General features: G+C 33.5%; 1 protein-coding gene across 8 annotated transcripts in view; it reads left to right on the top strand.

The window, feature by feature from the left end:
* The window catches only part of ANKRD17 (ankyrin repeat domain 17), a 155,440-nt gene extending 134,774 nt beyond the window's left edge, over window positions 1–20,666 (top strand). For 4 of the 8 annotated variants that reach the window (XM_064485323.1, XM_010982731.3, XM_064485318.1 and 1 more), the window contains exons 29-34: window positions 1,049–2,682; window positions 6,466–6,663; window positions 17,087–17,335; window positions 17,798–17,976; window positions 18,376–18,540; window positions 19,257–20,666. In XM_064485323.1, coding sequence (XP_064341393.1) covers window positions 1,049–2,682; window positions 6,466–6,663; window positions 17,087–17,335; window positions 17,798–17,976; window positions 18,376–18,540; window positions 19,257–19,316 — 2,485 coding nt within the window. In that variant the 3' untranslated portion in view covers window positions 19,317–20,666. The remainder of the gene's footprint in view (window positions 1–1,048; window positions 2,683–6,465; window positions 6,664–17,086; window positions 17,336–17,797; window positions 17,977–18,375; window positions 18,541–19,256) is intronic. The other 4 variants (XM_064485346.1, XM_064485338.1, XM_064485332.1 and 1 more) reach the window with 1 other exon arrangement.
* The last annotated feature ends 4,422 nt before the right edge of the window (window positions 20,667–25,088 follow it).

Genomic DNA, 25,088 nt, shown 5'->3' with positions numbered 1-25,088 from the left:
TTAAAGAAGGAATGGGTTTCTAACACATATTAATTTATAGTTTTCCATCTTTCTCTTAAATTAGCATTTGAGATTTGTTATTCTGAGATTATATCCTTAGAATATGAGCTCAGTAATAGATTTAAATCTGAAGTGGATATTTGTCTTGAATATTGAAATATATCTATGCCTGAATACCCTTAAAATAAAGATGATATTCTAAGAAATTATAAATTTGGTTGTGAGCAGTAGCTATCCTTCATAGTAACAGGGAGGCTGATAGTTACATAGCCTACTTCAAGAGGAAGGAGTCAATTAACCAGCTTTGTTTTGTACTTATCATCCTCTCCTATCTTGCTTATCCCTCTCCTGGGACAGATGTAATCACAACCTACCTTATCCAGAGAAGAGGGGAAACATACTACTCTTTATGTGTAATTTCCCCCTTAGAATTTCCATAAGACTTTCCTTTTAGTCATATATTTTACTAAATATCAAAGACTAGGGTTTGACCTTATGGCCATTGTTAGCATTATCAGAATTCCTCTCTCATTTGGAGACATCTGTCAAGAGATACTATAATAATCACTCTACTAATAGAGAAACCACTAATAAATTTATAAATAGGGTCACCTTAGATTCCTGGATTTAAAATAAAATGCTATTTTCTTACTCAATTGTATTGTTTTTATTGCTTACTTACAGTACTGCTTTTAATATTGATCGACTGTTTAACTTTATGGTAACAATATAGATTATATAGGATTTTTAAGTGTTTTTCTATTTATAATGCATTTCACAGTAGGAAAATGATTGCTTAGTCTAAGGAAACAATAGTAAAATTAATTTTTGGAAAAGAAATCATTTACTTTTCCTTTGAAAAATATTGTAGTATGTCAGGACAGTTTATTGCTTTGTTTGCAGAATACCTAAGAATAGTCAGAAAATTGCTGCTTAACTTTCATCTATTCTCTGTATGCATGTATACATACATGCACACGTGAATGAATTTAGGCTTTACATATTAGAAAGTGAAAATTGGACCTAATTTTGTCTTGTCAACTTATAGGGGTGGCACTGAATCAACAAGGCAAGCAACTCAGTTGATCAATGCTCTGATCAAGGATCCAGACAAAGAAATTGATGAACTTATTCCAAAGAATCGTTTGAAAAGCTCCTCAGCAAATTCCAAAATAGGGTCATCAGCACCTGCCACCACTGCTGCTAACAGTTCCTTAATGGGAATTAAAATGACAACTGTAGCTCTGTCATCAACATCTCAAACTCCCACAGCACTCACTGTGCCTGCGATTTCTTCTTCATCTACTCACAAAACCATTAAGAACCCTGTGAATAATGTGAGGCCTGGTTTTCCAGTTTCTCTTCCATTAGCATATCCTCCTCCACAGTTTGCACATGCTTTGCTTGCTGCTCAGACTTTCCAGCAGATCCGTCCACCAAGGTTGCCCATGACCCACTTTGGAGGTACTTTTCCACCAGCTCAATCCACTTGGGGTCCTTTTCCTGTCAGGCCTTTGAGCCCTGCCAGAGCTACTAACTCGCCTAAGCCTCACATGGTGCCTCGCCATAGCAATCAGAATAGCAGTGGTTCTCAGGTGAATTCAGCAGGTTCTTTAACTTCAAGTCCAACAACTACAACCAGTTCATCAGCTTCAACGGTGCCTGGTACATCTACAAATGGCAGTCCAAGTTCACCTTCCGTCAGAAGGCAGCTTTTTGTCACAGTTGTGAAGACATCCAATGCTACCACAACAACAGTCACAACTACAGCAAGCAACAACAGCACTGCATCCACAAATGCCACATATCCTATGCCTACTGCCAAAGAACACTACCCAGTATCATCCCCATCTTCCCCGTCACCACCAGCCCAGCCAGGAGGGGTTTCTAGAAACAGCCCTTTGGATTGTGGAACAGCATCTCCAAATAAAGGGGCATCTTCCTCTGAACAGGAAGCAGGTAGTCCACCAGTGGTAGAAACAACAAACAGTAGACCCCCAAACAGCAGCAGTTCTTCTGGGAGTTCATCAGTTCATTCTACTCAACAGCAGCCTCCGGGACCTGTTTCTCAGGAGCCAAGACCACCTCTTCAGCCGTCTCAGGTTCCTCCCCCGGAAGTTAGAATGACTGTTCCTCCTTTAGCAACAAGTTCTGCTCCAGTGGCGGTGCCTTCTACTGCCCCAGTGACTTACCCTATGCCTCAGACACAAATGGGATGCTCCCAGCCTGCTCCTAAAATGGAACCCCCTGCTATTAGACCACCCTCTCATGGCACAACAGCTCCTCACAAGAATCCAGCTCCAGTGCAGAATTCATCTGTCGCAGTCCTCAGTGTCAATCACATTAAAAGACCTCACAGTGTTCCCTCTTCTGTCCAGCTACCTTCAACCTTAAGTACACAAAGTGCTTGTCAAAATTCAGTACATCCAGCAAATAAGCCTATCGCTCCCAATTTCAGTGCCCCCTTACCATTTGGGCCCTTTAGCACATTGTTTGAAAATAGCCCTACTTCTGCTCATGCCTTCTGGGGAGGATCTGTTGTTTCATCTCAGTCAACACCAGAATCTATGCTGTCAGGAAAATCCTCATATTTGCCAAATTCAGATCCTTTACATCAGTCTGATACTTCCAAAGCTCCAGGTTTTAGACCACCATTACAGAGACCCGCTCCAAGTCCCTCAGGTAAGTTTGTATTTTCTGACATTCTGCAGCTGCTCATTTACACAGATGATGTGAAAACGTGGTCATTTTCTAATACTTTTACTCTGTGACAGGTCCAGATAGAGATTGTTGTACTAATTCAAACGCTGTTGTGAATGTTTGAGAATGTTTAGTATGGCATTATAATATCTTTTGTATCTTTTTAGAAGCTACAGTGGATTTTATCTTAAATTTAACCATAAATAAATTTCTTCATCAGGTAAACTGCTATCTCTCTCAAAAAAAAGTTTCATATGTTTTCATTTAATAAGATAATGCCATCAAACATTTGCTTTTATTTCAAATTTTAAAATACCAAAGATTTTTAAAATTTGGTTTCACTGCTGATTGTCTTTTTGTTTTAAAAAATAATGAGAAAAATATAGAGCTACATAGTTTTAATAGGATAGCCACTAACCATATGTGCTATTTAAATTTAAATTAAATAAAATTAAAAATCTCAGTCAAGCTGGCTATTTAAATTTTTTTTTCCAATCTTGTTTATATAATTGACATACATCACTGTATGAATTTAAGGTGTACAACATAGTGGTTTGATTTATGTATATTGTGAGATATATGAATAAATTTAATTACCATTCATCATCTCACATGGATACAATTTTTTAAAAAAAGATAAAGAAAATGTTTTTCCTTTTGATGAGAACACTTAGGATTTAGTTTAGCCTCTCTTAACAACTTTCCTTTATATCATACAGCAGTGTTAACTATAGTTATTATGGTTATACATTACATCTCTAATACTTATTTATCTTAATAACTTTGTACCTTTTGATCACCTTCCTCCAGTTCCCCCTCCCAATACCCATCCCCACCTCTGATAACCACAAATCTGATCTTTTTCTATGAGTTTGATTTAGATTCCACATATAAATGAGATCATATAGTATTTGTCTTTCTCTCTCTGACTTATTTTACTTAGCATAATGCCTTCATGGCCTATCCATTGTGTCAGAAATGGCAGGACTTCGTTTTGTTTTGTTTTGTTTTGTTTTCATGATGGAATAATATCTCGTTGTGTGTGTGTGTGTGTATATATATATATATATATATATATACACCACAACTTCTTTATCCATTCATCCATGGATGGGCAGTTAGGTTGTTTCCATGTCTTAGCTATTGTAAATAAGGCTTCTATGAGCAAGGGAGTGTAGGGTAGTGTAGGTATCTTTTCAAGTTAGTGTTTTTGTTTCATTTGGCTATATTCCTGGAAGTGAAATTGTTGGATCATGTGGTAGTTCTATTTTTAACTTTTTAAGGATCCTCTTTACTATTTTCCATAGTGGCTGTAGGCTAGTCATATTTCAAGTGCTTACTTAATAAGCACATATGGCTAGTAGCTGCCGTATTGGACAGCACAGATATCGAACACATCTATTACTGTAAAACGTTCATGTTGGACAATGCTGATATTTAAAGAGTATCTAAAGATCTGGTTGTGTATGACTGCTTTTTCTTTTTTAGCTTTTTACTTTGAAATATTTTTACATTTATAGAAGAGTTCATCTATAATTATTCCAACTTCCCTGAATGTAAACATCTTATATAACCACAGCATATTTACTAAAACTAAGAAATTCATATTGGTGCAATATAATTAACCAGACTACAGACTTTATACAGTTATCACTAGTTTTTCCAGTAATCTTTCTTTTAAAGTGTCCAGGATACCAAGTTGCATTTTGAGCTTTGCATTTTACTATGCAAATATGAATATTTCAAGTAATTAATGATAATTTCATTCCAGAGATAGACAAATGATGGTCCATGGGCCAGATATGGCATACTACATATTTTTACATTTGTAATTTTTTAATTGAGTTATAACAATTGTGTAAGATTAAAAAAAATTTTTTTAATTTTAAAAAGAATAATATGTGACACAAAAATAGGACAGATTTCAGTGTTCATAAATAAAGTTTTATTGAAACACAGCTATGCCCATTTATTTACATAGTGTGTTATGGCTGCTTCCATGCTCTAATAACAGCCTAAAAATATTTATTATTTAGCCCTTTACAGAAAGGTTGCCAACTTGATAGGTGTCATTGAAGGGATGGAATTCTGGGACTAAAAATTTCTAAATTTAATGGAAACTGATTGTTATTTTTAACCTATTTCTATAACACATAAATATAAAGAACATGGTCAGTAAATGTTTCTTTGCCGGGGATTGGTTAAAATATTTATGTGTACTTTTAAAACCAATTCATCTTGAGTACTTAAACAATAAAGTCAATAAAGTTTGATTATAAAAGCTTCATATGCTAAGTAATACATTGGAAATGCTTTTATATTTCATCTTTATAATAATTGGAATTTAGTGAAAATACTTCACTTTTCAAAAAATGTGAAATCTAAGTAATGTATTAAGAAAGACTAAAGTTAAAGTCTACAGAAAAAGGAAATAAATTCTTGTTTTGTGGAAAAGTAAAGAAAAAGAGGAGCTCCATAGGGAAGTGTGATTTTGTGGGGTGTACAGTTGATTAGACCCAAAATTAGCAATGAGGGTTAACTTGAGAGTCCATCAGAGGGATATATTAGATTTAGGTCAAAACAGGTATATTTGCCTTCACAGTAATACCACTATTTCGACACCCTAGAAAATTAACATTAATTCAATAATAGCACCTAAAATGCAGTGCCATCATCCCAAATATATCCTTTATGCCTCTGTGTTTCTTTTTCCTTTCCTTTTGCTCCAACCAGTTAAGGTTTACAAATTGCTTTTGACTGTTATGTCTCTTTGGTATCCCTCAGTCTAAAATATCTCACCACCTTCTTTTGTTTTTCTTGACACTGAATCTTTTGAAGAGTCCAGTTATACTGAAGAATGTCCTACATTTCAGCTTCACCTGTTTTCTCAATCCATGATTATATTCAGGCTAAGCATTTCTAGCAGGAACATCAGATGGGCAATGTTTGAATCTCACACTGCATTATATCAGGAGGCACTCAATGACAGATTGTCCCTCCATTAGCTATAAAAAGCATGGCCAATTAGTTAAGGTGCTACTTATCAGATTTCTCCATTGTAACAAAGGAGAGTAGTTTTTTTGTTTTGTTTTGCTTTGTTTTAAGGTAGCTGTCTTAGGTTCACAACAAAATTGACAGAAAAATACAGGGATTTCCCATATACTCTGCCTCCACACAGGCATAGCCTCTTTTACCTCCTTTATTATCAACATCCTCCTCCAGAGGGGTACTTTTGTTACAGTTGATGAACCTACATTCACACATGCTTATCAGAGTCCGTAGTTTACATGAGGGTTCCCTCTTGCTGTACATTCTGTAGGTTTGAACAAAAGTCTAGTGACATGTATTCACCATTATGTTATCATCCAGAGTATTTTCAGTGTCTTAAAAATCCTCTGTGCTTTGCCTACTCATTCCTCCCTCCCCTGTAAGTTTCTTAAAGAAAATTTTATGTAACTCTTTGGCCATCAAACCTATTTAAATTCTTGTGTTAATATTAAATCTACATGTATTCTATAATAACTAATAAAATGTCAAAATTAAAATTAAATATAAAATATTTTCCTTGATAATTTCTTTTTTATAGCTATCTTTGTAAAATAAAGGGGGAAATAATGAGTCAGTGGACTGGAAGAAGTAAGCAAGGAAAATTTTTTTAATAATCTAAAATATTTTTGTATTTGTTAGGGACCTCTTAGAAATTTAGGTTTTTCTAATTCTCTTAGGGGTGACTATTATACATTATTACTATCTTCTATATTATAGGTATTGTCAATATGGACTCGCCATATGGTTCTGTAACACCTTCTTCTACACATTTGGGAAATTTTGCCTCAAACCTTTCAGGAGGTCAAATGTATGGACCTGGGGCACCCCTTGGAGGAGCACCCACAGCTGCTAACTTTAACAGACAACATTTTTCCCCACTTAGTTTGTTGACTCCATGTTCATCAGCATCAAATGGTGAGTAATAGACACTGTAATTCCAGAGGAAGAGTTGAAGGTTTTAAGTTTTTCAAAGCTTGGAGTTTTTAAGTTTAAATCTTATCATAATTTAAATACTATAAAAATGTAATTTGTATTAATGACAATCTGAAATCAGGAGAAATTTAAATAGAATTTTTAGGTTTTTAAATTACTGGAATCAGCCTCAGTTCTATAAAACCTAGAACATTATATTGAAGTTTATTTCTAAGAGGGATCCTTTTCTGAAAATAAAAAATTTTGTTGTGCCACCTATTGATTTACAGTTAGTTTTAGTTTTGAGAGTATAACTACCAAGAAGAAAGATTCTAGCCTTAAAAGTAGTATAAATATCATGTACCTTTTGTCTACCTTTAAATTTCATACATCATATAAATAGTATAACCGATTTTGCATTATCAGATCTGTATTTTTAACTGTAGTCAGGCTTTGAAGCAGTGATTAGATTTTTAAACTAAGGAAGATCAGTAGGGAATTTCAAATTAAGTTATCAGTAAGGGATTCAACTCATACTAAAAGAATTCTATAATAAGACTATTGGGTTTTTGTATTTGTGGTTATTTATTTATTTAGTGGGGATAAAGACATCAAATTTCTTTCTCCTTGAGGAAATTTTCATAAGAATAAGAATCCATTTTTTTAACTACCAAATTTCTTCTAATTAACAATGTTAGATCCCACTTAATGGAGCCTGGTAAACTGAATGAAAGAATGAAAAAAAAGTATTTGAGAGATACAAATCAAAGTGCATTGCCAGTGAAAGCATGAAGTAAGGTGTGGTCTATAGTGAATTAACATGCTGTATAGTTCTTCTTGTGTTTGTCAAATAACGAGGACAGTAATAGAATGTTAATTATCCTTGTACAGATGTCCCTAAATGAAAAGAAATGGCTTAAGAGAGAATTCAAAATGACTATGATAAAAACATACCAGAAATAATATAAGAAGTATGAAAATAATGTACCAATATAAGAAGAAAAAAAGTTTATAGCAGTTCTCATTCAGAATACTTTACCTATATTTGAAAAAGCTTAGGAAAATTTCTTAGTGACATAACACTGTACGGACTTACAATTCAAGATGGCAAACCAAGCATTCATGTTTATCTCCTTTCCTTCTAGATGTTTCATTAAACTTTGAGCAAAGCAATAAGAGTATGATAATCACACAAATATAAGAAGATGAAAGGGCCCAAGAGAAAATAGTATATTTCTGAAAGATAGAAAGTGGATAAAAGAGTAGTGACTGATTTATGTATCTGTTGAATTAATTTTTATTGAAGTGCTCTGGTGGAGATGCAGAGTTTGAATAAGAAAAAAGGCCCTTTCTCAAGGAACTTTAAGTGGAAATTTAATAATTTTCTAATTTTATATGTTGTAGATTTATTCCCTCTCTTTTTTTCATTGAGATAAAAAATTTTAAAAAATATTGTAAATCAACTATACTTAAATTAAAAAATTTTTTTAAACAATAAAAATTTCTTTCAAATTTTAAAATAAAAAATTTCTTAGGAATCATGGTTAATTGAAATAAAATGAATACAGTATTACATTGGCACTTAGCCTGGTTTATCTAAACATAAGCCATTAAATAGAATTCTTAAATATAACTCTAAGGAGTAACTGATTATGACATTTTAGTCTTAACTATGGCTTATTATAAGAACTATAGCCTCAGTTATTTAAAGCTGTATTTCAGTACAACACAAATTTCTATATACTAGGGGAATATGGATATTTGTTTTATTTATTTGGTTTATAAGGAAGATTGACAGGTATATATTGAGTGGAAGGTAATTCACTCTGCATTAAAAATTGGTACTTTATCCTAATCTAGGGTTCTCTCCCTTTAGGGCTATGATTTGAAGAGATTTTAGGTCAAGTTTCAATTAAGGAAAAAAACTAAAAGAAAAGTAAAACATTGAGAATTACCAGTGAACCCTTTTTGTAATATAACTAATAACCATATATTAAATAACAACAGTTAATTTATTGAATTTAGGCACTTTTCAAGTTAATTTATCCCCAAAACTGCCTTTGTCAGCAAAATCCTAATATAAACAGGTGATCTTAGACAAGTCATTTCAGTGAACCTCAGTTTTTTCTATCTGTTAATATTTACCACACTGGATTAGTCTGAGGAGTAAATGGGGCAGGGTGGGTATAGCTCAGTGGTAGAGTGCTTGCTTAGTTAGCATGCATGAGGTCCTGGGTTCAATCCCCAGTACCTCCATTAAAAGCAAACAAAAAAACACCTGAATAAAAAGACCAGGCCATAAATATTAAAAAAAAAAAAAAAAAGTGAAATAGAACAATATATGTTATCTGTTATCACTGGTGGTTTTTTTTCTTTTTGATGATAATGAGGATGATGATAATGACAGTAAGTATTAGTCCTGTTTTCTAATAGTTTTAGAAATGTACTAAAGAACTGGGAATAGAGAAGTAAACATCTTATAAATAGCCAGTGATTAAAAAGTCTGAAACACATTATAAATTTTGAATGATTTTACCTGCTTAGTTTTTTTCTTAGACTCCTCTTAAAATTAATTTTTATCTGTAAATACATAACAGATCTGTATCAGTGTCTTCTGAGTATGTTGTGCTGAAACTAAACCATCACAGGAATAAACATCTTCCTTAAAATGCCTGTATATAGGTGATTCATATTCACCTATTTACATATAAAAATAAGGATAGTTTTTGGTTTTCATGTTCATAAAAAAATAGGAATTGGGAGAAAAAGTGTTAAAATTTTAACATGATTGCTATTGAAATATGTTCCCTGAAAGTTTTTGGTAATCTCTAAAATAGAATGGATTCTCAGAAGCAGAGAATATTTTTAAATAATAAAAACATATTTATTGATATGAATTTTTATTACTTTAGGAAATACATAATTTGAAATTCTTGAATGAAATTCACAAAGTATCATAGGTTGCGTATGCCCATGGGGTTTGGTGCATGGGTTTGGGGGATTTCTTTGGTTTTGGTTTTGTTTTATTTTCATTAGATTTTTTTGTTGAAAAAGCATTGTGGTTTTTCTAACAATGCAGCCAATACAGGTTAGGTTTTGTAATACATTGCTAATTAATACAGAATGCAATTGAGGCCATTAACATTGCTTTCTTTGGTACATTCCAACAACCTTGTTTTAGACAGTTTCCAAAAATTTCAAACTTACAGAAAAGTTGAAAGAATAGTTCATTAAGTATCCATATTCCTTTCACTTAAAATTACCATTTTTTAAACGTTTTACTCCATTTTCTTTTATTTCTGTTTGCTTTTTGTTGTTGAACTGTTTGAAAGTAAGGTTCAGAAATGACAGTTCAGATCTAAAAACTTCATTTTGCATCGCTTAAACGTAACACCATTTTCTTACACATCTACAATACCATCATTAAATATCTAATATATTAACATGAATTCAGTAATATCCTCTGATAATGCAGTCTCTAGTCATGTATCCCCGGTTGTCCTAAAACACTTTTTATAGATTTTTTTTTTCCCTTCTGAACCATGAACTACTTAAGGTAAACATGTTGTGTTGGCTATCTCTCTAAAGTCTTTTAAGAATAGCACAAAGAACTCTTGTATATTTTTTGGATTCACCAGTTAATATGTTGCCACATTCCTCCCTTTCCCCACCACTATCCCTGTGTGTGAGTGAGTGAGTGTGTGTGTAGTATAGTCTGTGTATAGGGTTTTTTATCCTGAACCAGAGTTAGTTACAGATACCCAGCTGATTTCCCCTAAATACTCCCAAATTATAATATTTTGGAAGAATAAGAACATTCTCTTCCACAACTACAATGCAGTCATCAAATACAGCAAATTTTACATTACTACATTATTTTTTAACACTTTTTATTGATTTATAATCATTTTACAATGTTGTGTCAAATTCCAGTATAGAGCACAATTGCATTACTACATTATTATCTAATGTATAGTCCGTATTCACATTTCACCAGTTGTTCCAATAAATATGTTTATTATTTCCTCTCATTCAAGATTCAAATCAGTATCACAGACTGCATTTAATTCCCGTAGCTTTTTAGTTTCAATCTGGAACTATTTCCTCAGCCTTTCAAAGAAAGATTTTGTTAAGATTACAGGTCAGTTGTTTGATAAAATGCCTCAGTTTGCTTTTCAGACATTTCTTCATGATTAAGTTTATGTGTTTTTGACAGGAATATTAGTATTAGTCAATGTTGCATCCTTCTCAGTATATTACATTAGAAGGTATAAAATGTCAGTTTGTGCTATTATTGATGCTTTGATCACTTGGTTCTACACTGTCAAATTGTCATATTTCCCTTTGTAATTTGTAAGTAATCTTTGGGGAGTTACTTTGACTGTTATTATTCCTCGTAAGATTTTCAGGCAGAGTATAAAGAGTGTAAGGGAATGGGGGAAGAAGTAGCACTTATCTCAGTATAAATAATAGTTTTACTTTTGTAACCATGTTAATGTTTATAAATTTAAAACAAAATCAACTTTGATGAAGAAAAAAACATTAAAATTGAATATAAGTAGAAATAGGTAAACCTGTCTACATTTTAAATTATTAACGTAAACCTACCAAAAGAAAAATAAACAATTCAAAAAACCCTTGAACACAGTACTCTGTATGCCCTTCAGTCTAAAGACAAACAGACTTCAGACAAATCTCCATTTCTGTTTAGGACATTTGTTTTTTATAATATTATGGATAAGCAACTCTACAATTATATAGATTATATTGTGGGATTGAGCAAATGAATAAATAAGTATATTGATGATGAAATGATCCAGGGTTCTCACTGTAAGAAATGTAGAGAGAAATGTAGAGTAGAGTAAGCCAAGGAAGAATCCTATTGACTGGATTGGAATTAGAAGATCAGTATTAACTCTTGATTTTTAAATGACATATGTACTGGGTTGAATCATATAAAATTGCCATTTTTTCCCCTAGTGCTATCTACTGAAAGGGCTTAGAAGCAGTGAGTTTTCAGTAGCATTGTGCACTATCTGTTAAATATTTTAGTCCACTAAAAGAAACTAGGGCTCCTTGGGGAAATAGCTGATTTGAGAACTGGTGCAGAGAAAGTATAAGGGGAGCCTGCAAAAGTCTTATAGTGTCGGAAAGTAATTATGTAATTAAGTGCTCAGATGATGGGGACATGTCAGTAAGGACACAGGAGGCAGCTTGAAGGGGCTCTCACTGGCCAAATTCAGGGTATTTTGACCATCAAAGTGAATAATGTCACCACATTGGATAAAACAAATATCCATGAGAATATAATAATTATAAATAAAATTTAAAAATTTGAAGTGCAAGAGAGAGAATGTTCTTCTTTACAGTATAATGACAACTCATAAAAGTAGAAGGAATTATAATTTGAGTTATTTTGCAACTATTAGATTGATTCAGGCAAGACTCATTTTTACCTTTAATACTGAATTTCTAACTAGTTTGTATTATCCTTACCTAATGTAAGTCTTATTCTTTTTAGTGACCATTTAGTTTGTTTTGTCTGACTTCCAACTCTTCTTTAGGTAATGTGTTCACATGAATGTAATTTCATATTTTTCTTTCTTTACGGTAGTCTTTTAAAATTTTGTTTTCAGTGTTAGGTATTTTCTTAAAAGTTGCAATTCTGGATGCTGTTGTAGGACTAATCACAGAAGCGTGAACTTATATTTCACAATATATTTATCTGGTTTTAGTACTTGAATAGGTTTTATCACATTTTTCCATACATTCCACTTCTCTCTTCCCTCCTCCTCTTTAGGATGTCAGGACATGATATTAGGACTCTGGCAAACTAAGTTGGGATGTCGGGGACATGGGCCCCTTCCTTAAAAAAGAAAAAAAGAAAGAAAGAAAGGGAAGCAAAGAACCTTTCCTGAGGCCCCAGAACAACAGATTGGTGATGCCCAAGTACTTTCTGCATACAGGTTGAGCAGAGATCACTTGAGCCTTTATGCCACTCAAACTGCTAAGGTCTAACCTATCAACACTCAGCCAGTCGGTGCATTGTTTACTGATCACTGTCTCTGGTCTATGAGCTTCAGTCCTTGGCAACTTTAGTCAGTGAGCCATTTTGACATTCAGTCTTATAAAGCTTTTGTCGGGTCAAAAAGCAGTAAAAAAGCATTACAATTTTGAAAGGAAAAAACTAATTTTACATTGTGACCCAGTATACATGAACATGTGTGTGTAATTGAAATATATTTACAAAACAATATTTATCCTCACAGTATATATAACATGCTGGTATTTTCTATTTTTTTTTACCTTAAAAAATTTTTTTGTGTTAGTCATGACCAGCCACATTTATCTCATTATCTACTGTGGTTTAATCAACACTGAACTGAAGCATGAAGAAAGTACAGTGTGATTTTCCTGCAGGAGCACTTTTTCCATTTGTAAGTCACACTGCTCTTTCAATTTGAATTCAGGACCCTGTTGTCATTTCAAAACTGAAGTGGATTTACTGAAGCTTAAGATTCAGGATACCTCATTTGTAAGGGCCTCTGCCAAGGTTCTATACCTAATTTTGTATTCTTCTTCTAAAGACAGATTCCTTAGATTATATAGGATCTCACAACACTTCTAAAACCTATTTTTTCTCTAATAATATAAGTTGGCATATTTTAAAATAATATGACTCTGGATTAGATTTTGCTTGTTTTTTTTTTCCAATTAAAGAAATTATTATGATTAGAGGTGAGAAAAGAAAGTAGAATAATCAGGCTCTTTTCATTGCAAGGAATATAGACCTACCCAACGAATCTCCAGGAAAATGGTGTTTAAGGGTATATAGGGCCATCTTCAGAACTATCCAGAATTTGTGACTCCTATTTTCCATCACTTTAGTTAGAGGACTTATGGTCTCTCACTCATGATTTGTTTTCTTGTGAGTCTCCTCTATTTACTCTCTTTACACCTAGGCTTCTTCATAATCTCATCTTGTATATGGTCCTCAAAGATTAAATTCATAGTTGATTAAACAAGTTTTTCTCTGTTTACCAATTGCACCTTCCTGTATGAGAAATATGATTGGCTCAGTTCATATGTTCAAGTACAGTCATGTCAGTCACAGATAGTTGGCTTGCCTGAAGTAGATCATTCTTCAGTCAGATGCTTGGCAGTAAGTCCAGTAAAGCCATCAGGGAAAAAGCAGAAAACAGTCATCTGATTAAAAACAAAAACTATGGCTAGTGAGGTGGCAGAATCTGTGAAATCCCTTAAATGAGATGAGTCAGCAGGCAAGCCTACTTATTTTCTACATTTGAACAAAATATGGAGGGTTCCTGTTATTTTGCTTTGGTTTTGTTTTTTGAAGGCTACAGGATAGGAAAGAGAAACTAGCTCTAACACAGAGGTTAGGGAGAGCTCCCAAGGATGACTCTGAGGGAAGGTAGGATTCATTTGTCCTTCCTTCCATCAGTCCTTCCTGCTTAAGCAGCCTTCCATCCTTGCTTCCTTCTTGCCTGCCAACTTTGACTGATTGTGTCTTCATGTTAGTTTTCTGGATTGGCTTCTCTCAGGTATATAATTGTGCCCTTTCAGTATGTAGTTTAAAAAACAAAAAACAGAACTTTGTTTATCCTTTGTGTTTACAACTTTTTGTGTTCCCTGCAGTTCAATTTAGTCTTTTCTGGAATATTATTTCATTTCTAATACTTTCCTGAGTTTTGTTGTCTTGTTTCCAGTTTTACTAATTCTGAATTATGCTGTCCTTTCAAATCTTTCTTTTATTTCTTTCAGCTCACTTTGGGATTTTAGATTATAGTCTTTTTCTGATGTGCCTTTAGAATATTAGAATATAGCTTTCTTTCTGGGATGCTTTTGTTATCTACCAGATTTTGTGGGTTCATATCTCTTTTAGTTCTTTGTATACAATTCAACTGCAGTTCTGTTCTGTTTTACATTTTTAAATGAACTGAGTCTTCCTGAACTTTTAGAAGGAATAAATTGATTAAGACATTTTTCCTACTTTAAGGACTCTAGAATTTCCTCTTATTGGGAAATGTGCAAAAATATGGTCTTCTACTTTGTTAAATCTCCTTGCTTTGTTGTCCTTACTCATCTATCCAGCCTACCCACCCACCTCTGCACTACTCTTGACTGGATCTTCGCTTTGCTTTGCTTTTGTTGTCTCTTTCCTGTTCAGTTTGGAGTCTGTTCCCAGAAGTTTCTGATCAGTGTAGGGCTTTATCCTGGCAAGGGGCTTCAGCAGGTACCTGTAAGAAGTCATAGGGCCCTTGTTGCTCCAGCTTCCTCAGACCTTACTGTGAATCCCCTGCAATCACCCGCGCATAGGCAGAGCTCTCCCACTTTCACCTGCTGTTCTCAGATTGGCCTGCCCTGATTTCCTCTGAAAGCCCGTGACTATTTTGTGATTCTCCTGTTTTCAGTTCTGGAGAATTGCTTCCTTCCACATAGATGCTGATACTACATGAGTCTTATAGCTGTTGGTGATTTGTCTCTGTTCAACTTGTATTTTTGGATTCACCTGGATATGTTTTCTGTTAGTTTTGTTATAAATGTTATCCATGGATTTTAGGCTTTGCTATCTTAATGACTGTTTTTATGGGAGGATTTGGGAAGAATCAAAACCTTTGCTACTGCTACTTCCATCATCCTAGAATTCCCTCTTATACCAGTGTAATTTTAAGGTGAATTTTAAAATACTTCTAGTTGCTTTAAATACATCTATGTGGCTTCTCCATTTTCTTATGATTTGTTAAAAGTAAATGCTGTAAAGTAATGCTAATGTATCCATGACCACAGGAGATACATTTTAATTTTCCATTAGAGGGTAATAGTTTTCTTGGTTTACTTTTACAGATAACAAGTCTGTATGTTTCATGTTTTTATTCCCCAATAAAGTCAAAATCCATATAATAAATTATAATTTATAGGGTACTTTAGGATTCATTCCTTTTAAGTTAATAGTCACTACCTCTCATTGAGTGGTGGTACTATCAATTTAACCAAAATAGACCTCTACAAACACTAGTAAGATGGAATTGATCTCCACAGTACTTTCCAATTCTATGATTTTAAAGTATATCTGAGAAGTATTTTTTGAAACATATTCAGGTCATTAATATTACTGAATTTTTCTTTTTCTTCCAAATTCCTTGAAACGTATCTGAGGAAATGGAAGTACTATTCTTATATGTGTACAGATAGATAGATTGATTTTGTAAATTTATTAGCTACTTGAGTCCCTTTGGATAGAAACAGACACACACACACATATTTACCCACATACACATACATATAGAAAACTTAAATGTAAAGATAGTTAAGGAGGGAGGGTATAGCTGTGTGGTAATGCATGCCTAGCAAGCACAAGGTGCTGGGTTCAGTCCCCAGTACCTCCATCAAAAAATAAGTAAGTAAACCTGATTACCTCCCCCTGCAAAAAAAAAAAAAATTAAAAATAATAGTAAAGATAGTTAAATGAAAAAATATCATTAAATGATCGTCACTAGGGCATACAGTCAGACAGTTATGAATAAATTTTAGCTATGAAGGTAACTGTTCTGACTTTTAAGATTCAAACTCCTCCAGAATTTAAACTATTTAAATTTAAATGTGCTTGATATTTAAGGTTTTCACAAGAAATAGTTATGGTTGGTTGTTTTTGTTTTTCTTCTTCTCTATAATGTATAAAGAGATTAAATCACTAATGAGTACTCCAAATTGCCTGTATTAAGAACTAGCCTTGTTTTGTAAGTAATGCTTAAATTGCCATTTCTAAAAGTGTGTTTTGTGGAATATCCACAAGATAAAATAAAACAGTTGGGATATGAAGTATAGTCTTCTATTGGTGTTTTATCAGCATATTAAAGTTTTGTAAAGTCCTGATTTAAAGAAACATTTTTTTTTAAGCTAGATTTTCTGAGTTTGTTAGGTACCTGAATGTCTTTGTTTTTTTTAATTGTAACATACCAAGGGACAAATGTTCCCAAGGAAAACAGCTTGAGAATTGCCAATACAAGCAGTGATTTTTTCCAACCTCCATTTTGTTGTTGTTGTTATTGTTTGTTTTTTTAACTTAACCTTTGTCTTCTCATTGCTCTGGTGTTATATTTTGTTCACTGTCAAGGAGTAAATTTATTTAAATATTAATTAGTGTGTAGTTGTAGCATTCACATCTTCACATTCTACTATCATGAAACTAAATGGGAAAATTGTGAGCTAAATTAAAAAATAACTGTGATGTCATAGAACTTTAACCAAATTTTAATATACGTAATTTATTATTTAAGCATTATTTTCATATTTCATTTTTCATCAAAGAATGCGTGTTTAAGTGTCTTCAGAATTTAAGATTTTGTTTTTCAAAATTTCAAGCCCTACAGATGATATTTATTTTATTTCAAAATATCTTCTCTAGATTCTCCCACACAGTCAGTATCTTCTGGAGTTCGTGCACCTTCTCCTGCCCCCTCATCAGTACCTTTAGGGTCAGAAAAGCCCAACAACGTCTCTCAGGACAGAAAAGTTCCAGTCCCTATTGGGACAGAACGTTCTGCTCGTATCAGGCAAACTGGAACTTCAGCTCCATCTGTTATTGGGAGTAATTTGTCCACATCAGTAGGGCATAGTGGCATCTGGTCCTTTGAAGGAATTGGTGGCAATCAAGGTATGATATGCTATTCTGCTTACTGGAAATTAAGTTTATGCATTTAAAATATTTTAAGCAGTATGTAACTATCATAGGCATTGTTTTAAAAAACCTGTATTCATATCACTTTGTTTTGACTAATCAATTTATTTAAGTTTTGAAACATTTTACTTTATTTTATTATGTTAAGGAGATGTTAATATTTCCTTTAGGGCTCTTTAGCTTTCATCTTATCTTAGCTTTTTTTTTTTTGTTTTCTAACACAAAGTGTTTAAGTTACTTTATTAGGCTATAATATCACTATCTACAAACATGGAAATACTGCAGTAAATATGTAAGAGTAGGTCATTCTGAAGGAATTCACAATTCAGTGTGGAAAATATTAGAAATATACGTGTATATGTTTGTTTGGGGTTTTTTGCTTTTTTCTGATTTTAAATATCACCAATTATTTTTTTCTGCCTCTTTGTTTTCCCTCAGACAAAGTAGACTGGTGTAACCCTGGGATGGGAAATCCTATGATTCACAGGCCAATGTCTGATCCAGGAGTGTTTTCACAGCATCAAGCAATGGAGCGAGAGAGCACAGGAATTGTAACTCCTTCTGGTACATTCCATCAGCATGTTCCTGCAGGATACATGGACTTTCCTAAAGTTGGGGTAATGGTGATTTAAATAAGCATTTGTATTATTTCTAGATGTTTTCCTTACTATTAGCCTTATTTAACTTCCCACTTTCCCATAAGCATTTGTGAAATGATGCTGGAGCTTTGGGTTGGAATGATAGGTCAAAGGCTGGCTAAAATATAAATATTTATAAATCTTGATTTTGTCCCAGTGGTTTAGAGAAATGTTTTTTAACAAAATATTTTTTATATAGTAGGCTTATAGTATCTTCTATCTAATGCTAGAAGAAATCATATAATGGAAAATAATTTTTATATCACAGATAACAGAATGAGGTGAAGTTTCAAATATCAATTTTGAGGCTGGTGATCATACTGGGAAAAGTAACCAGTGACTTGAACATGCATAATCTTTGTTTTCTCCTTTTTTAAGGGTATGCCTTTTTCTGTGTATGGGAATGCAATGATTCCTCCAGTAGCACCTATTCCTGATGGTGCTGGAGGACCCATATTTAATGGCCCTCATGCTGCGGACCCCTCTTGGAACTCCCTGATAAAGATGGTTTCAAGCTCCACAGAGAATAATGGCCCTCAAACGGTAAGGCTGATCATTCAGTGAACATTTACTTAGTGTTTATGGGATGCCAGTACAAATAGGACACAGATAAATCATGGTAGTGAGAGAGAATGGCGAATATGGGCAGTTGAGGAAACTGTGGAAAATTTAATATAGCTGAAATATAGCAGAGGGATGTGAAAAATGGTACCAAAGGTAGTGGTTTGGGGCTAAAATTATGAAAGACGTTATATAACATATTCCATTGGGTAGCAGATGGTAAGTAAAAGATTTTAAGTTGCAGAGTATTGTAATGTAATTTTATGTATCAAAATTTACTAGTGTGAAAAGGGCCATCTAGAGGTTATTTATTAAAAGTATTTTAAGTGCCAAAACAGTATATAACTGTGAAAATGCACAGAAATGGTTGTATATTTTAGCTTATTGTGGTATATGTTTAGTATCTCTGATTCATTTTCCTCCCACAATCAGCAACCTGTATGTACTCAGATAATGGTCCTTAAAAAATACTGATAAATCAGATCCTGTTTGAGGGATAAAAGGAGAGGCAAGAAAACAACAGATAAAAGTGGTTTCTTGCTGTTTTTCTTCATTATCTCCCAGTATGCTGCAAATTGACTGAGACTTAGCTGTTTTAGTTCATAAATATTAGGAGACTTCCTTAGTGTTTAAGAGTTTTGTTTTAATCAAATATATGTTAAATATGTATTAATAAAATGCATGCTCTATATTCATAGGTGTGGACTGGACCCTGGGCACCTCACATGAACAGTGTGCATATGAACCAGCTTGGCTGATGAGGATCAGCTTGTTAGCCTGCAGATTCCTTTTCATTCAGAGGAAATCACAAGTGGCCGAAAAAAAATTTATGCTCCCAAATCATTCTACTGATGTGCTTGACTGAAGTGTGTAGGCTTTTTGCAGAAGAACTTACTAACTGACCTATTTTCTGTGAACATTTGTGACTGCCCATTCCCCACCATCATCTGTTTTACCTTAGTTAGCATTTTTCTTATCATTTTTCTTTTTTTCTTTCCCTCTTCCCCTTTGGACATAACTTTCTGTTGAAGCTGTTCTTTGGCTGGTTGGTTTTAGTACTGTAAACTGCTTCTGAGCAAACACGGAAATTTAGCAAAATTATGTAAACTTGATCCTGAAGTTTTAGAATGGCAAATAAATGTACAATTGTTTACATAACAGAAAAGGCTAAGCAGAAAGTAAATTTCAATATGTCAGTATAGAGGCTCTACTTTATGTAGACTTAAATTAATGTGAGATATGTACCTTCATATTCAGAAATCTGGATGTTTCCTTCATACATTAAACTATTAATAAGTATAACTTTTCTGCTTGTGTAATTTAAGTATACAGTAAAGCAATGGGCATTATTAGTGAATGTTTCCCGACGTTGGCTTTTAAAATACCATGTTGCTCTCTTTTGAGTTTGTCTGCAGCAAGGCACATATAGAATAAGAAATTTATCACTTTTTCATGTCTCTTTTATTACCTTGTCACACCTTTAAAACTAATACACACTTCTCTCTTCACTCTTTTTTCTCTCCTCACCCTTACCACTAATACCAGTAAAATTTTCTTGCTGATCGTGAAATAATGCTGTAAAGATTTTTACTCTAATGGCTGCTACAGAGAGATGGAAAACCTTCATCATCACCTGTGGTTTCTTCTGACCATAAAAACAATTCAGTCTTTCTGAGAATTTAAAAAGCCACTATTGTTCCCAGTCAGCATATACAAACTCTTAATATACTGTTTATTAAACAACTCAGTGTACTATTGGATAACATTGATTCTTAACTTTGGCTTTTGAGTCATCAGGAGTCAACATAAAAATTCCAATTTTCAGTAATTTAATGGGAAGTTTTGTTTTGTTTTTTTTTCCAATTTTAAAGGCTTCTCAACCTCTACACTTGTATGTTATCAGTGAAAAGGATCAACAGCTAACTTGGGGCAAGTAATAAAATTTTGTATTTGTCATTAAGACAATTTATGGTAGACATGAATACACAGATTACAAAGTGAAGTCTCCATTTAACTTGTTTATATAAGACATAGGGCCACACTAAATTACTCAGTGGGATTTATATATTCAGTTCACTTGAAACAATAAACAGTAATGTATCCAAGAAGAATATGTGTCCTACCCTGTCTCCTGTGGAAAATAAATTATATGGCTGAAATGTAAAAGAAAGTAAGCATAAAAGTTAAGTAATGTATATATCAACCTATCTTTTTTTTAAATTAGACATAAATTCCACACTGTTGAAACAGACATCAACTAAAATTCAGATAGATCAGATGACAATATTAAATATGGTTCCTTAGCTGTAAAATAAATGAAATGCTTTCTTTACTCTGGTAACCTAAGTAAAAAGTAAAAAGAAGATTTCTCGAACATATCTAGAAGTTTGTAAACAACACATTTATAGCTTTTAATTTAGGAAGTGGTCTTAAAGTACATAAATTTGGTTTTCTACCTATCTATGATTGATATGACCAAATTTAAAGGAAAAGCTAAATGATATCCTACAAATAAATACGGCTATGACATAAAATTACAGCACTTTACTAAGAAAGGGGGTATAATGATATTTAACAGAGTGTTTTGTGTATGACTTTTACCATATCATATAATTTTTTGCTTAATTTCTCTCCTGTGTTTACTAGGGCTATTTTCTAGTTAAAATAATCCTGCTAAATAACAGATATACCTAGTATTTATCGCAACATATGAGTTGTGTTGACTCACAAAACTGAATTTCTTAGGATGGGATTTCTTACTAAAAGTGAAGAGAAAAAAACTTATTTTTTTTACTTAAAAACCATATGACAGAGGGATATTGAATGGAATGCTCCTTATTTAGTTTTGGGAATCAGACTTGTTAAATAAAATACCATGGTTTTAGAAGTCTGTACTAGGAACATTTTTTTCAAATACATTGTTTATATTTCATATGTAGTGCAGTGCATTTTTATTTGAACAATAAAAAAACAATCTTTTGAGACCACGCAGGTCTTTCCCCCCACTTTTGAAAGTATGTGGTATGTGTAATTGCAGATTACATAATGTATTTCTTTTCACTTACTCTTTTAAGAAGTAACTTAACTCTTGGAAATAACAGTTAGGTTAGTTCATACCTTAAATCTCCAAATAGTTAATATCCCAATTATTGTGTAATCTGTTCATACCAACCATTCCATTTTCGAGATGATTTTGTTTACTAGTGCCAACAGAATCCCTATTTCATGCTTTTTCAACATATATTTCAACATGTATCAATATATTCACAAAAGGTGATTTTAGTATTCATGTGAAAGATATTTTCCCTTCTGTTTCCTGTTACCAAAAGTTAAATCATTTTATTAGTAATTGAAAATTAATTTTTTGGTAAAGTACTATACTTAGTCATTTTTCCTCTCAGGGAAGAAAAGGAGGTAAATAGTTTACTAACTTCCTGTCTTGTTTTTCATGAAAATATTATTCCATCTTTCTTTTGATTCAAATGACCTAAATACACATTTATTCATATTATTCACTTTATTTATAAAACAATCCGAAGTGTTAAACAGGGAAACTCAAAATCACAAAACCTCTTCAGATCTTCTGATTTATTCAGCGTATTTTCACTTAGATGTTTTTCAGAAACACTCTCATACACACAGTTCTGAAATTACAGAACAGAACATTTGAAGAATGCCAAAACTTTCAAATATCAAATTTTAAAATCAGGATTATTTCAAAATGATTAAAATATCAAAGGAAAACCCAATTCACTGTTTTTCATCACTAATACAGAGATTCAGTATTCCATTACTCAATGTATTTTTACTGTAGATAAATGAATCTATTCAGATGTCTTTTAGTATTAATGTTTGGTATACTTACATTATATTTGGTAAATTCTGGATACTCCTGAATCTCTGGCAGTATACATCCCATTGATAAATACTTCCTTAAATAAGTCACAACACTCAATTAACAGGTTTTGTTAGTTAACTGGTATTAATTCCAGATGACTGGAATTTAGGATGAGAGTGTCATTAATTCTTTAATATATCTACTGTGTAATACACCTTGATTGCAAAAATACCATCACTTGTATTTTGGATGAGTGAATATAGAGAAAAGTGTGCCACAGTGGCTTTGACATAAATAAGAATTTCTTTCTGTAACAACTGGAATATAGGACTATTAGACATGTTATAAAAAGTTTCATATTAGACTTCTACCTTTAAATGAATTCACACTTTTGAAAGGTAAACAATTTTGCATGCTCAATACTTAAGAATCAATAAGATGATACGAAGGGATATTAATAAGAAGAAAAGCTAATTCTACATTAGATAGCTTTGGTTTTGAAAAGTAATGCATTAAAGAAATTGGAAAAAGAGAAATTAAATCTGATTCCAAGGGATCACTTTAACAATTGCTTGTGAAAATATCCTTTAAAAGTTCTTTAGTCAAACATTTCAGAAGGCATATTTAGGAAATAAGAAATTAAAACGACTGTACATATATACAGTCTATATGTTTAATAGCATATATTCACATTTTGACCTCCATTCCTGTGTTCAGCACTGTAATGGATAAGAATTTCAGGAACTGCAGAAAGTAAATGAAATATAGTCTCTGTTTTTAAGGAGCTTAAGTAAAGTTAAGAAAAAAGTTAGCTGTGTGATGTAGTAATAATAAAAAAGAATAGGCTAGTCATACTGAACTTTTAAAAAATGTTTAATGTGTCCATTTGAAAAGTATTACGGTTGATATGATTTCAGTTGGTTGGTTTGCCCAGTATTTGTATGGTCATTTTGTACTGTATTCTGCAACTCAAAAGATACCAGGTGTTACAATGTTTGTTACCAGTACATAGATACACATGAGTGCTAACACTTCACTTTTGCATTGGATTTTATCATTGACAAATAGTTCTCCCAACATTCTCTACCAAATAGACAGCAAATTCTGATCATTCCCATTATCCAAATTTAAGAATACATGTTTATATGTATGAAATTAGCAGGTTAAATATGCATAAATTTTACTTAGATCAAAAAAATTTGTAACAGTGGAACATTTTTAAAAGAATGTAATTTGTGACTCCAATATGTAGCAGAAAAGGTGGGCCTACACTGATTGAAGACGTCCCAGCCCCAACCCCTGATACGCTTCACAGAAGGAATTTGAGGAGTAGCTTGAAAACTCTTAATTTAAATTATATGAACTGTGCATGCATGAAGATTTTTCATTTTAGGATCTTTTTTCTTTAATCAACTTTTCTCCTGGATATTAGAAAGTCAGAGTCCCTCGGCTTAAGTGCCACTGTGGAAGGGCCAACTCCTAAATGTCATCAGTTCCCTGGAAGGAGAGGAATGCAGCTGCATAGAAGTTGCTGCTTAACTCCCACAATCTTTAGGCAAGGATACTTCCACCTAAAATCAGTAGTCAGTAGCAACCGGTTGCCTTTTTTTTAACTTGACGAATGAATAGGGAGATAGGCTTTTAAAAAGGAAATTATATAGCATATATTGGGATGTGTGTGTTAACATTTAAAAATTCATATATGAATTTATCAGTCAATTTGAAGGAGGATGACGTCCAGAATCCAGAGAAAAGAGTATCTGGTACCCTCGGGTAAGTGCATAATGAAGCAACAACAGTAGCTAAGTTTGGTGTAACCCCAACATTGGTCAGAGCTCACGTCTCAATAAACATTTTATTCCTCACGACACAATCTGGCCTCTAGGTCTAGGGGTGAGCCTTCTCTGAGGAAACTCCTTTGTGTCATTCCAGTGTGCTTGCTGTTCAGGAACTCAAAACTAAAAACTAGTCTTACGTACATTTGGCCTATTCCTTTCAACCGGCAGACTCCTCATGTTGCTGCTCAGGCTCTTGAAAGCTCATATAGGATAAATGTTATGCCCCAGTAAGGAATTCACCGCGCTGCCAGTGATAATTCCACTTAATTCAGGAGATGGTACTTGACCCTTAATATAAGAGTTTGCTGCTCTTTATAACGAAAGCTAAAACACTGAACTTGGGTCTGAAAATGACTATTAAAACGGATGAGCCAACTAAATCTTCACACCACAGACTAAACTATGTCTAGTGCTGATTAAAACGGGGTGGGCCAGAAACACATGCCTCTCTCCAAACTGGCATTTCAGCAATGTGTTGACTCCTGTATACCATAAACTATCTCAACCTCTAGAGAAAGCAATCGGGAGCACATAAAGAGCTGGGGGACTACCCTCTGATCACACATACACAAAACACATCCACAAAGCTTAACCTGTGACACGATTAGCTTAAGTGAAAAAAATGTAAAGGCATACGCAGAAGACCGGCTCTCTTAGGCGAGAACTTCCTAGGGAACGCCCCGCCCTGCTCAGGGCAACAAGCCCCGCCCCCGATTCTGAAATTCTTTTTGGCCTCTGAGGAGCTCCATGCCAGCAGCGCCAAAGTACCGTGTGTGCACGGTAGGCCTGGTCAGTGCCGCGTGGGAAAGGCGGGACTTCGCTACCTTCTGCGTCATCTCCAGCGCGACGCAAGA

This window comes from Camelus dromedarius, chromosome 1, assembly GCF_036321535.1.
Source record: "Camelus dromedarius isolate mCamDro1 chromosome 1, mCamDro1.pat, whole genome shotgun sequence".
NCBI lineage: Eukaryota > Metazoa > Chordata > Mammalia > Artiodactyla > Camelidae > Camelus > Camelus dromedarius.
This window is presented reverse-complemented; position numbering and strand designations above follow the sequence as displayed.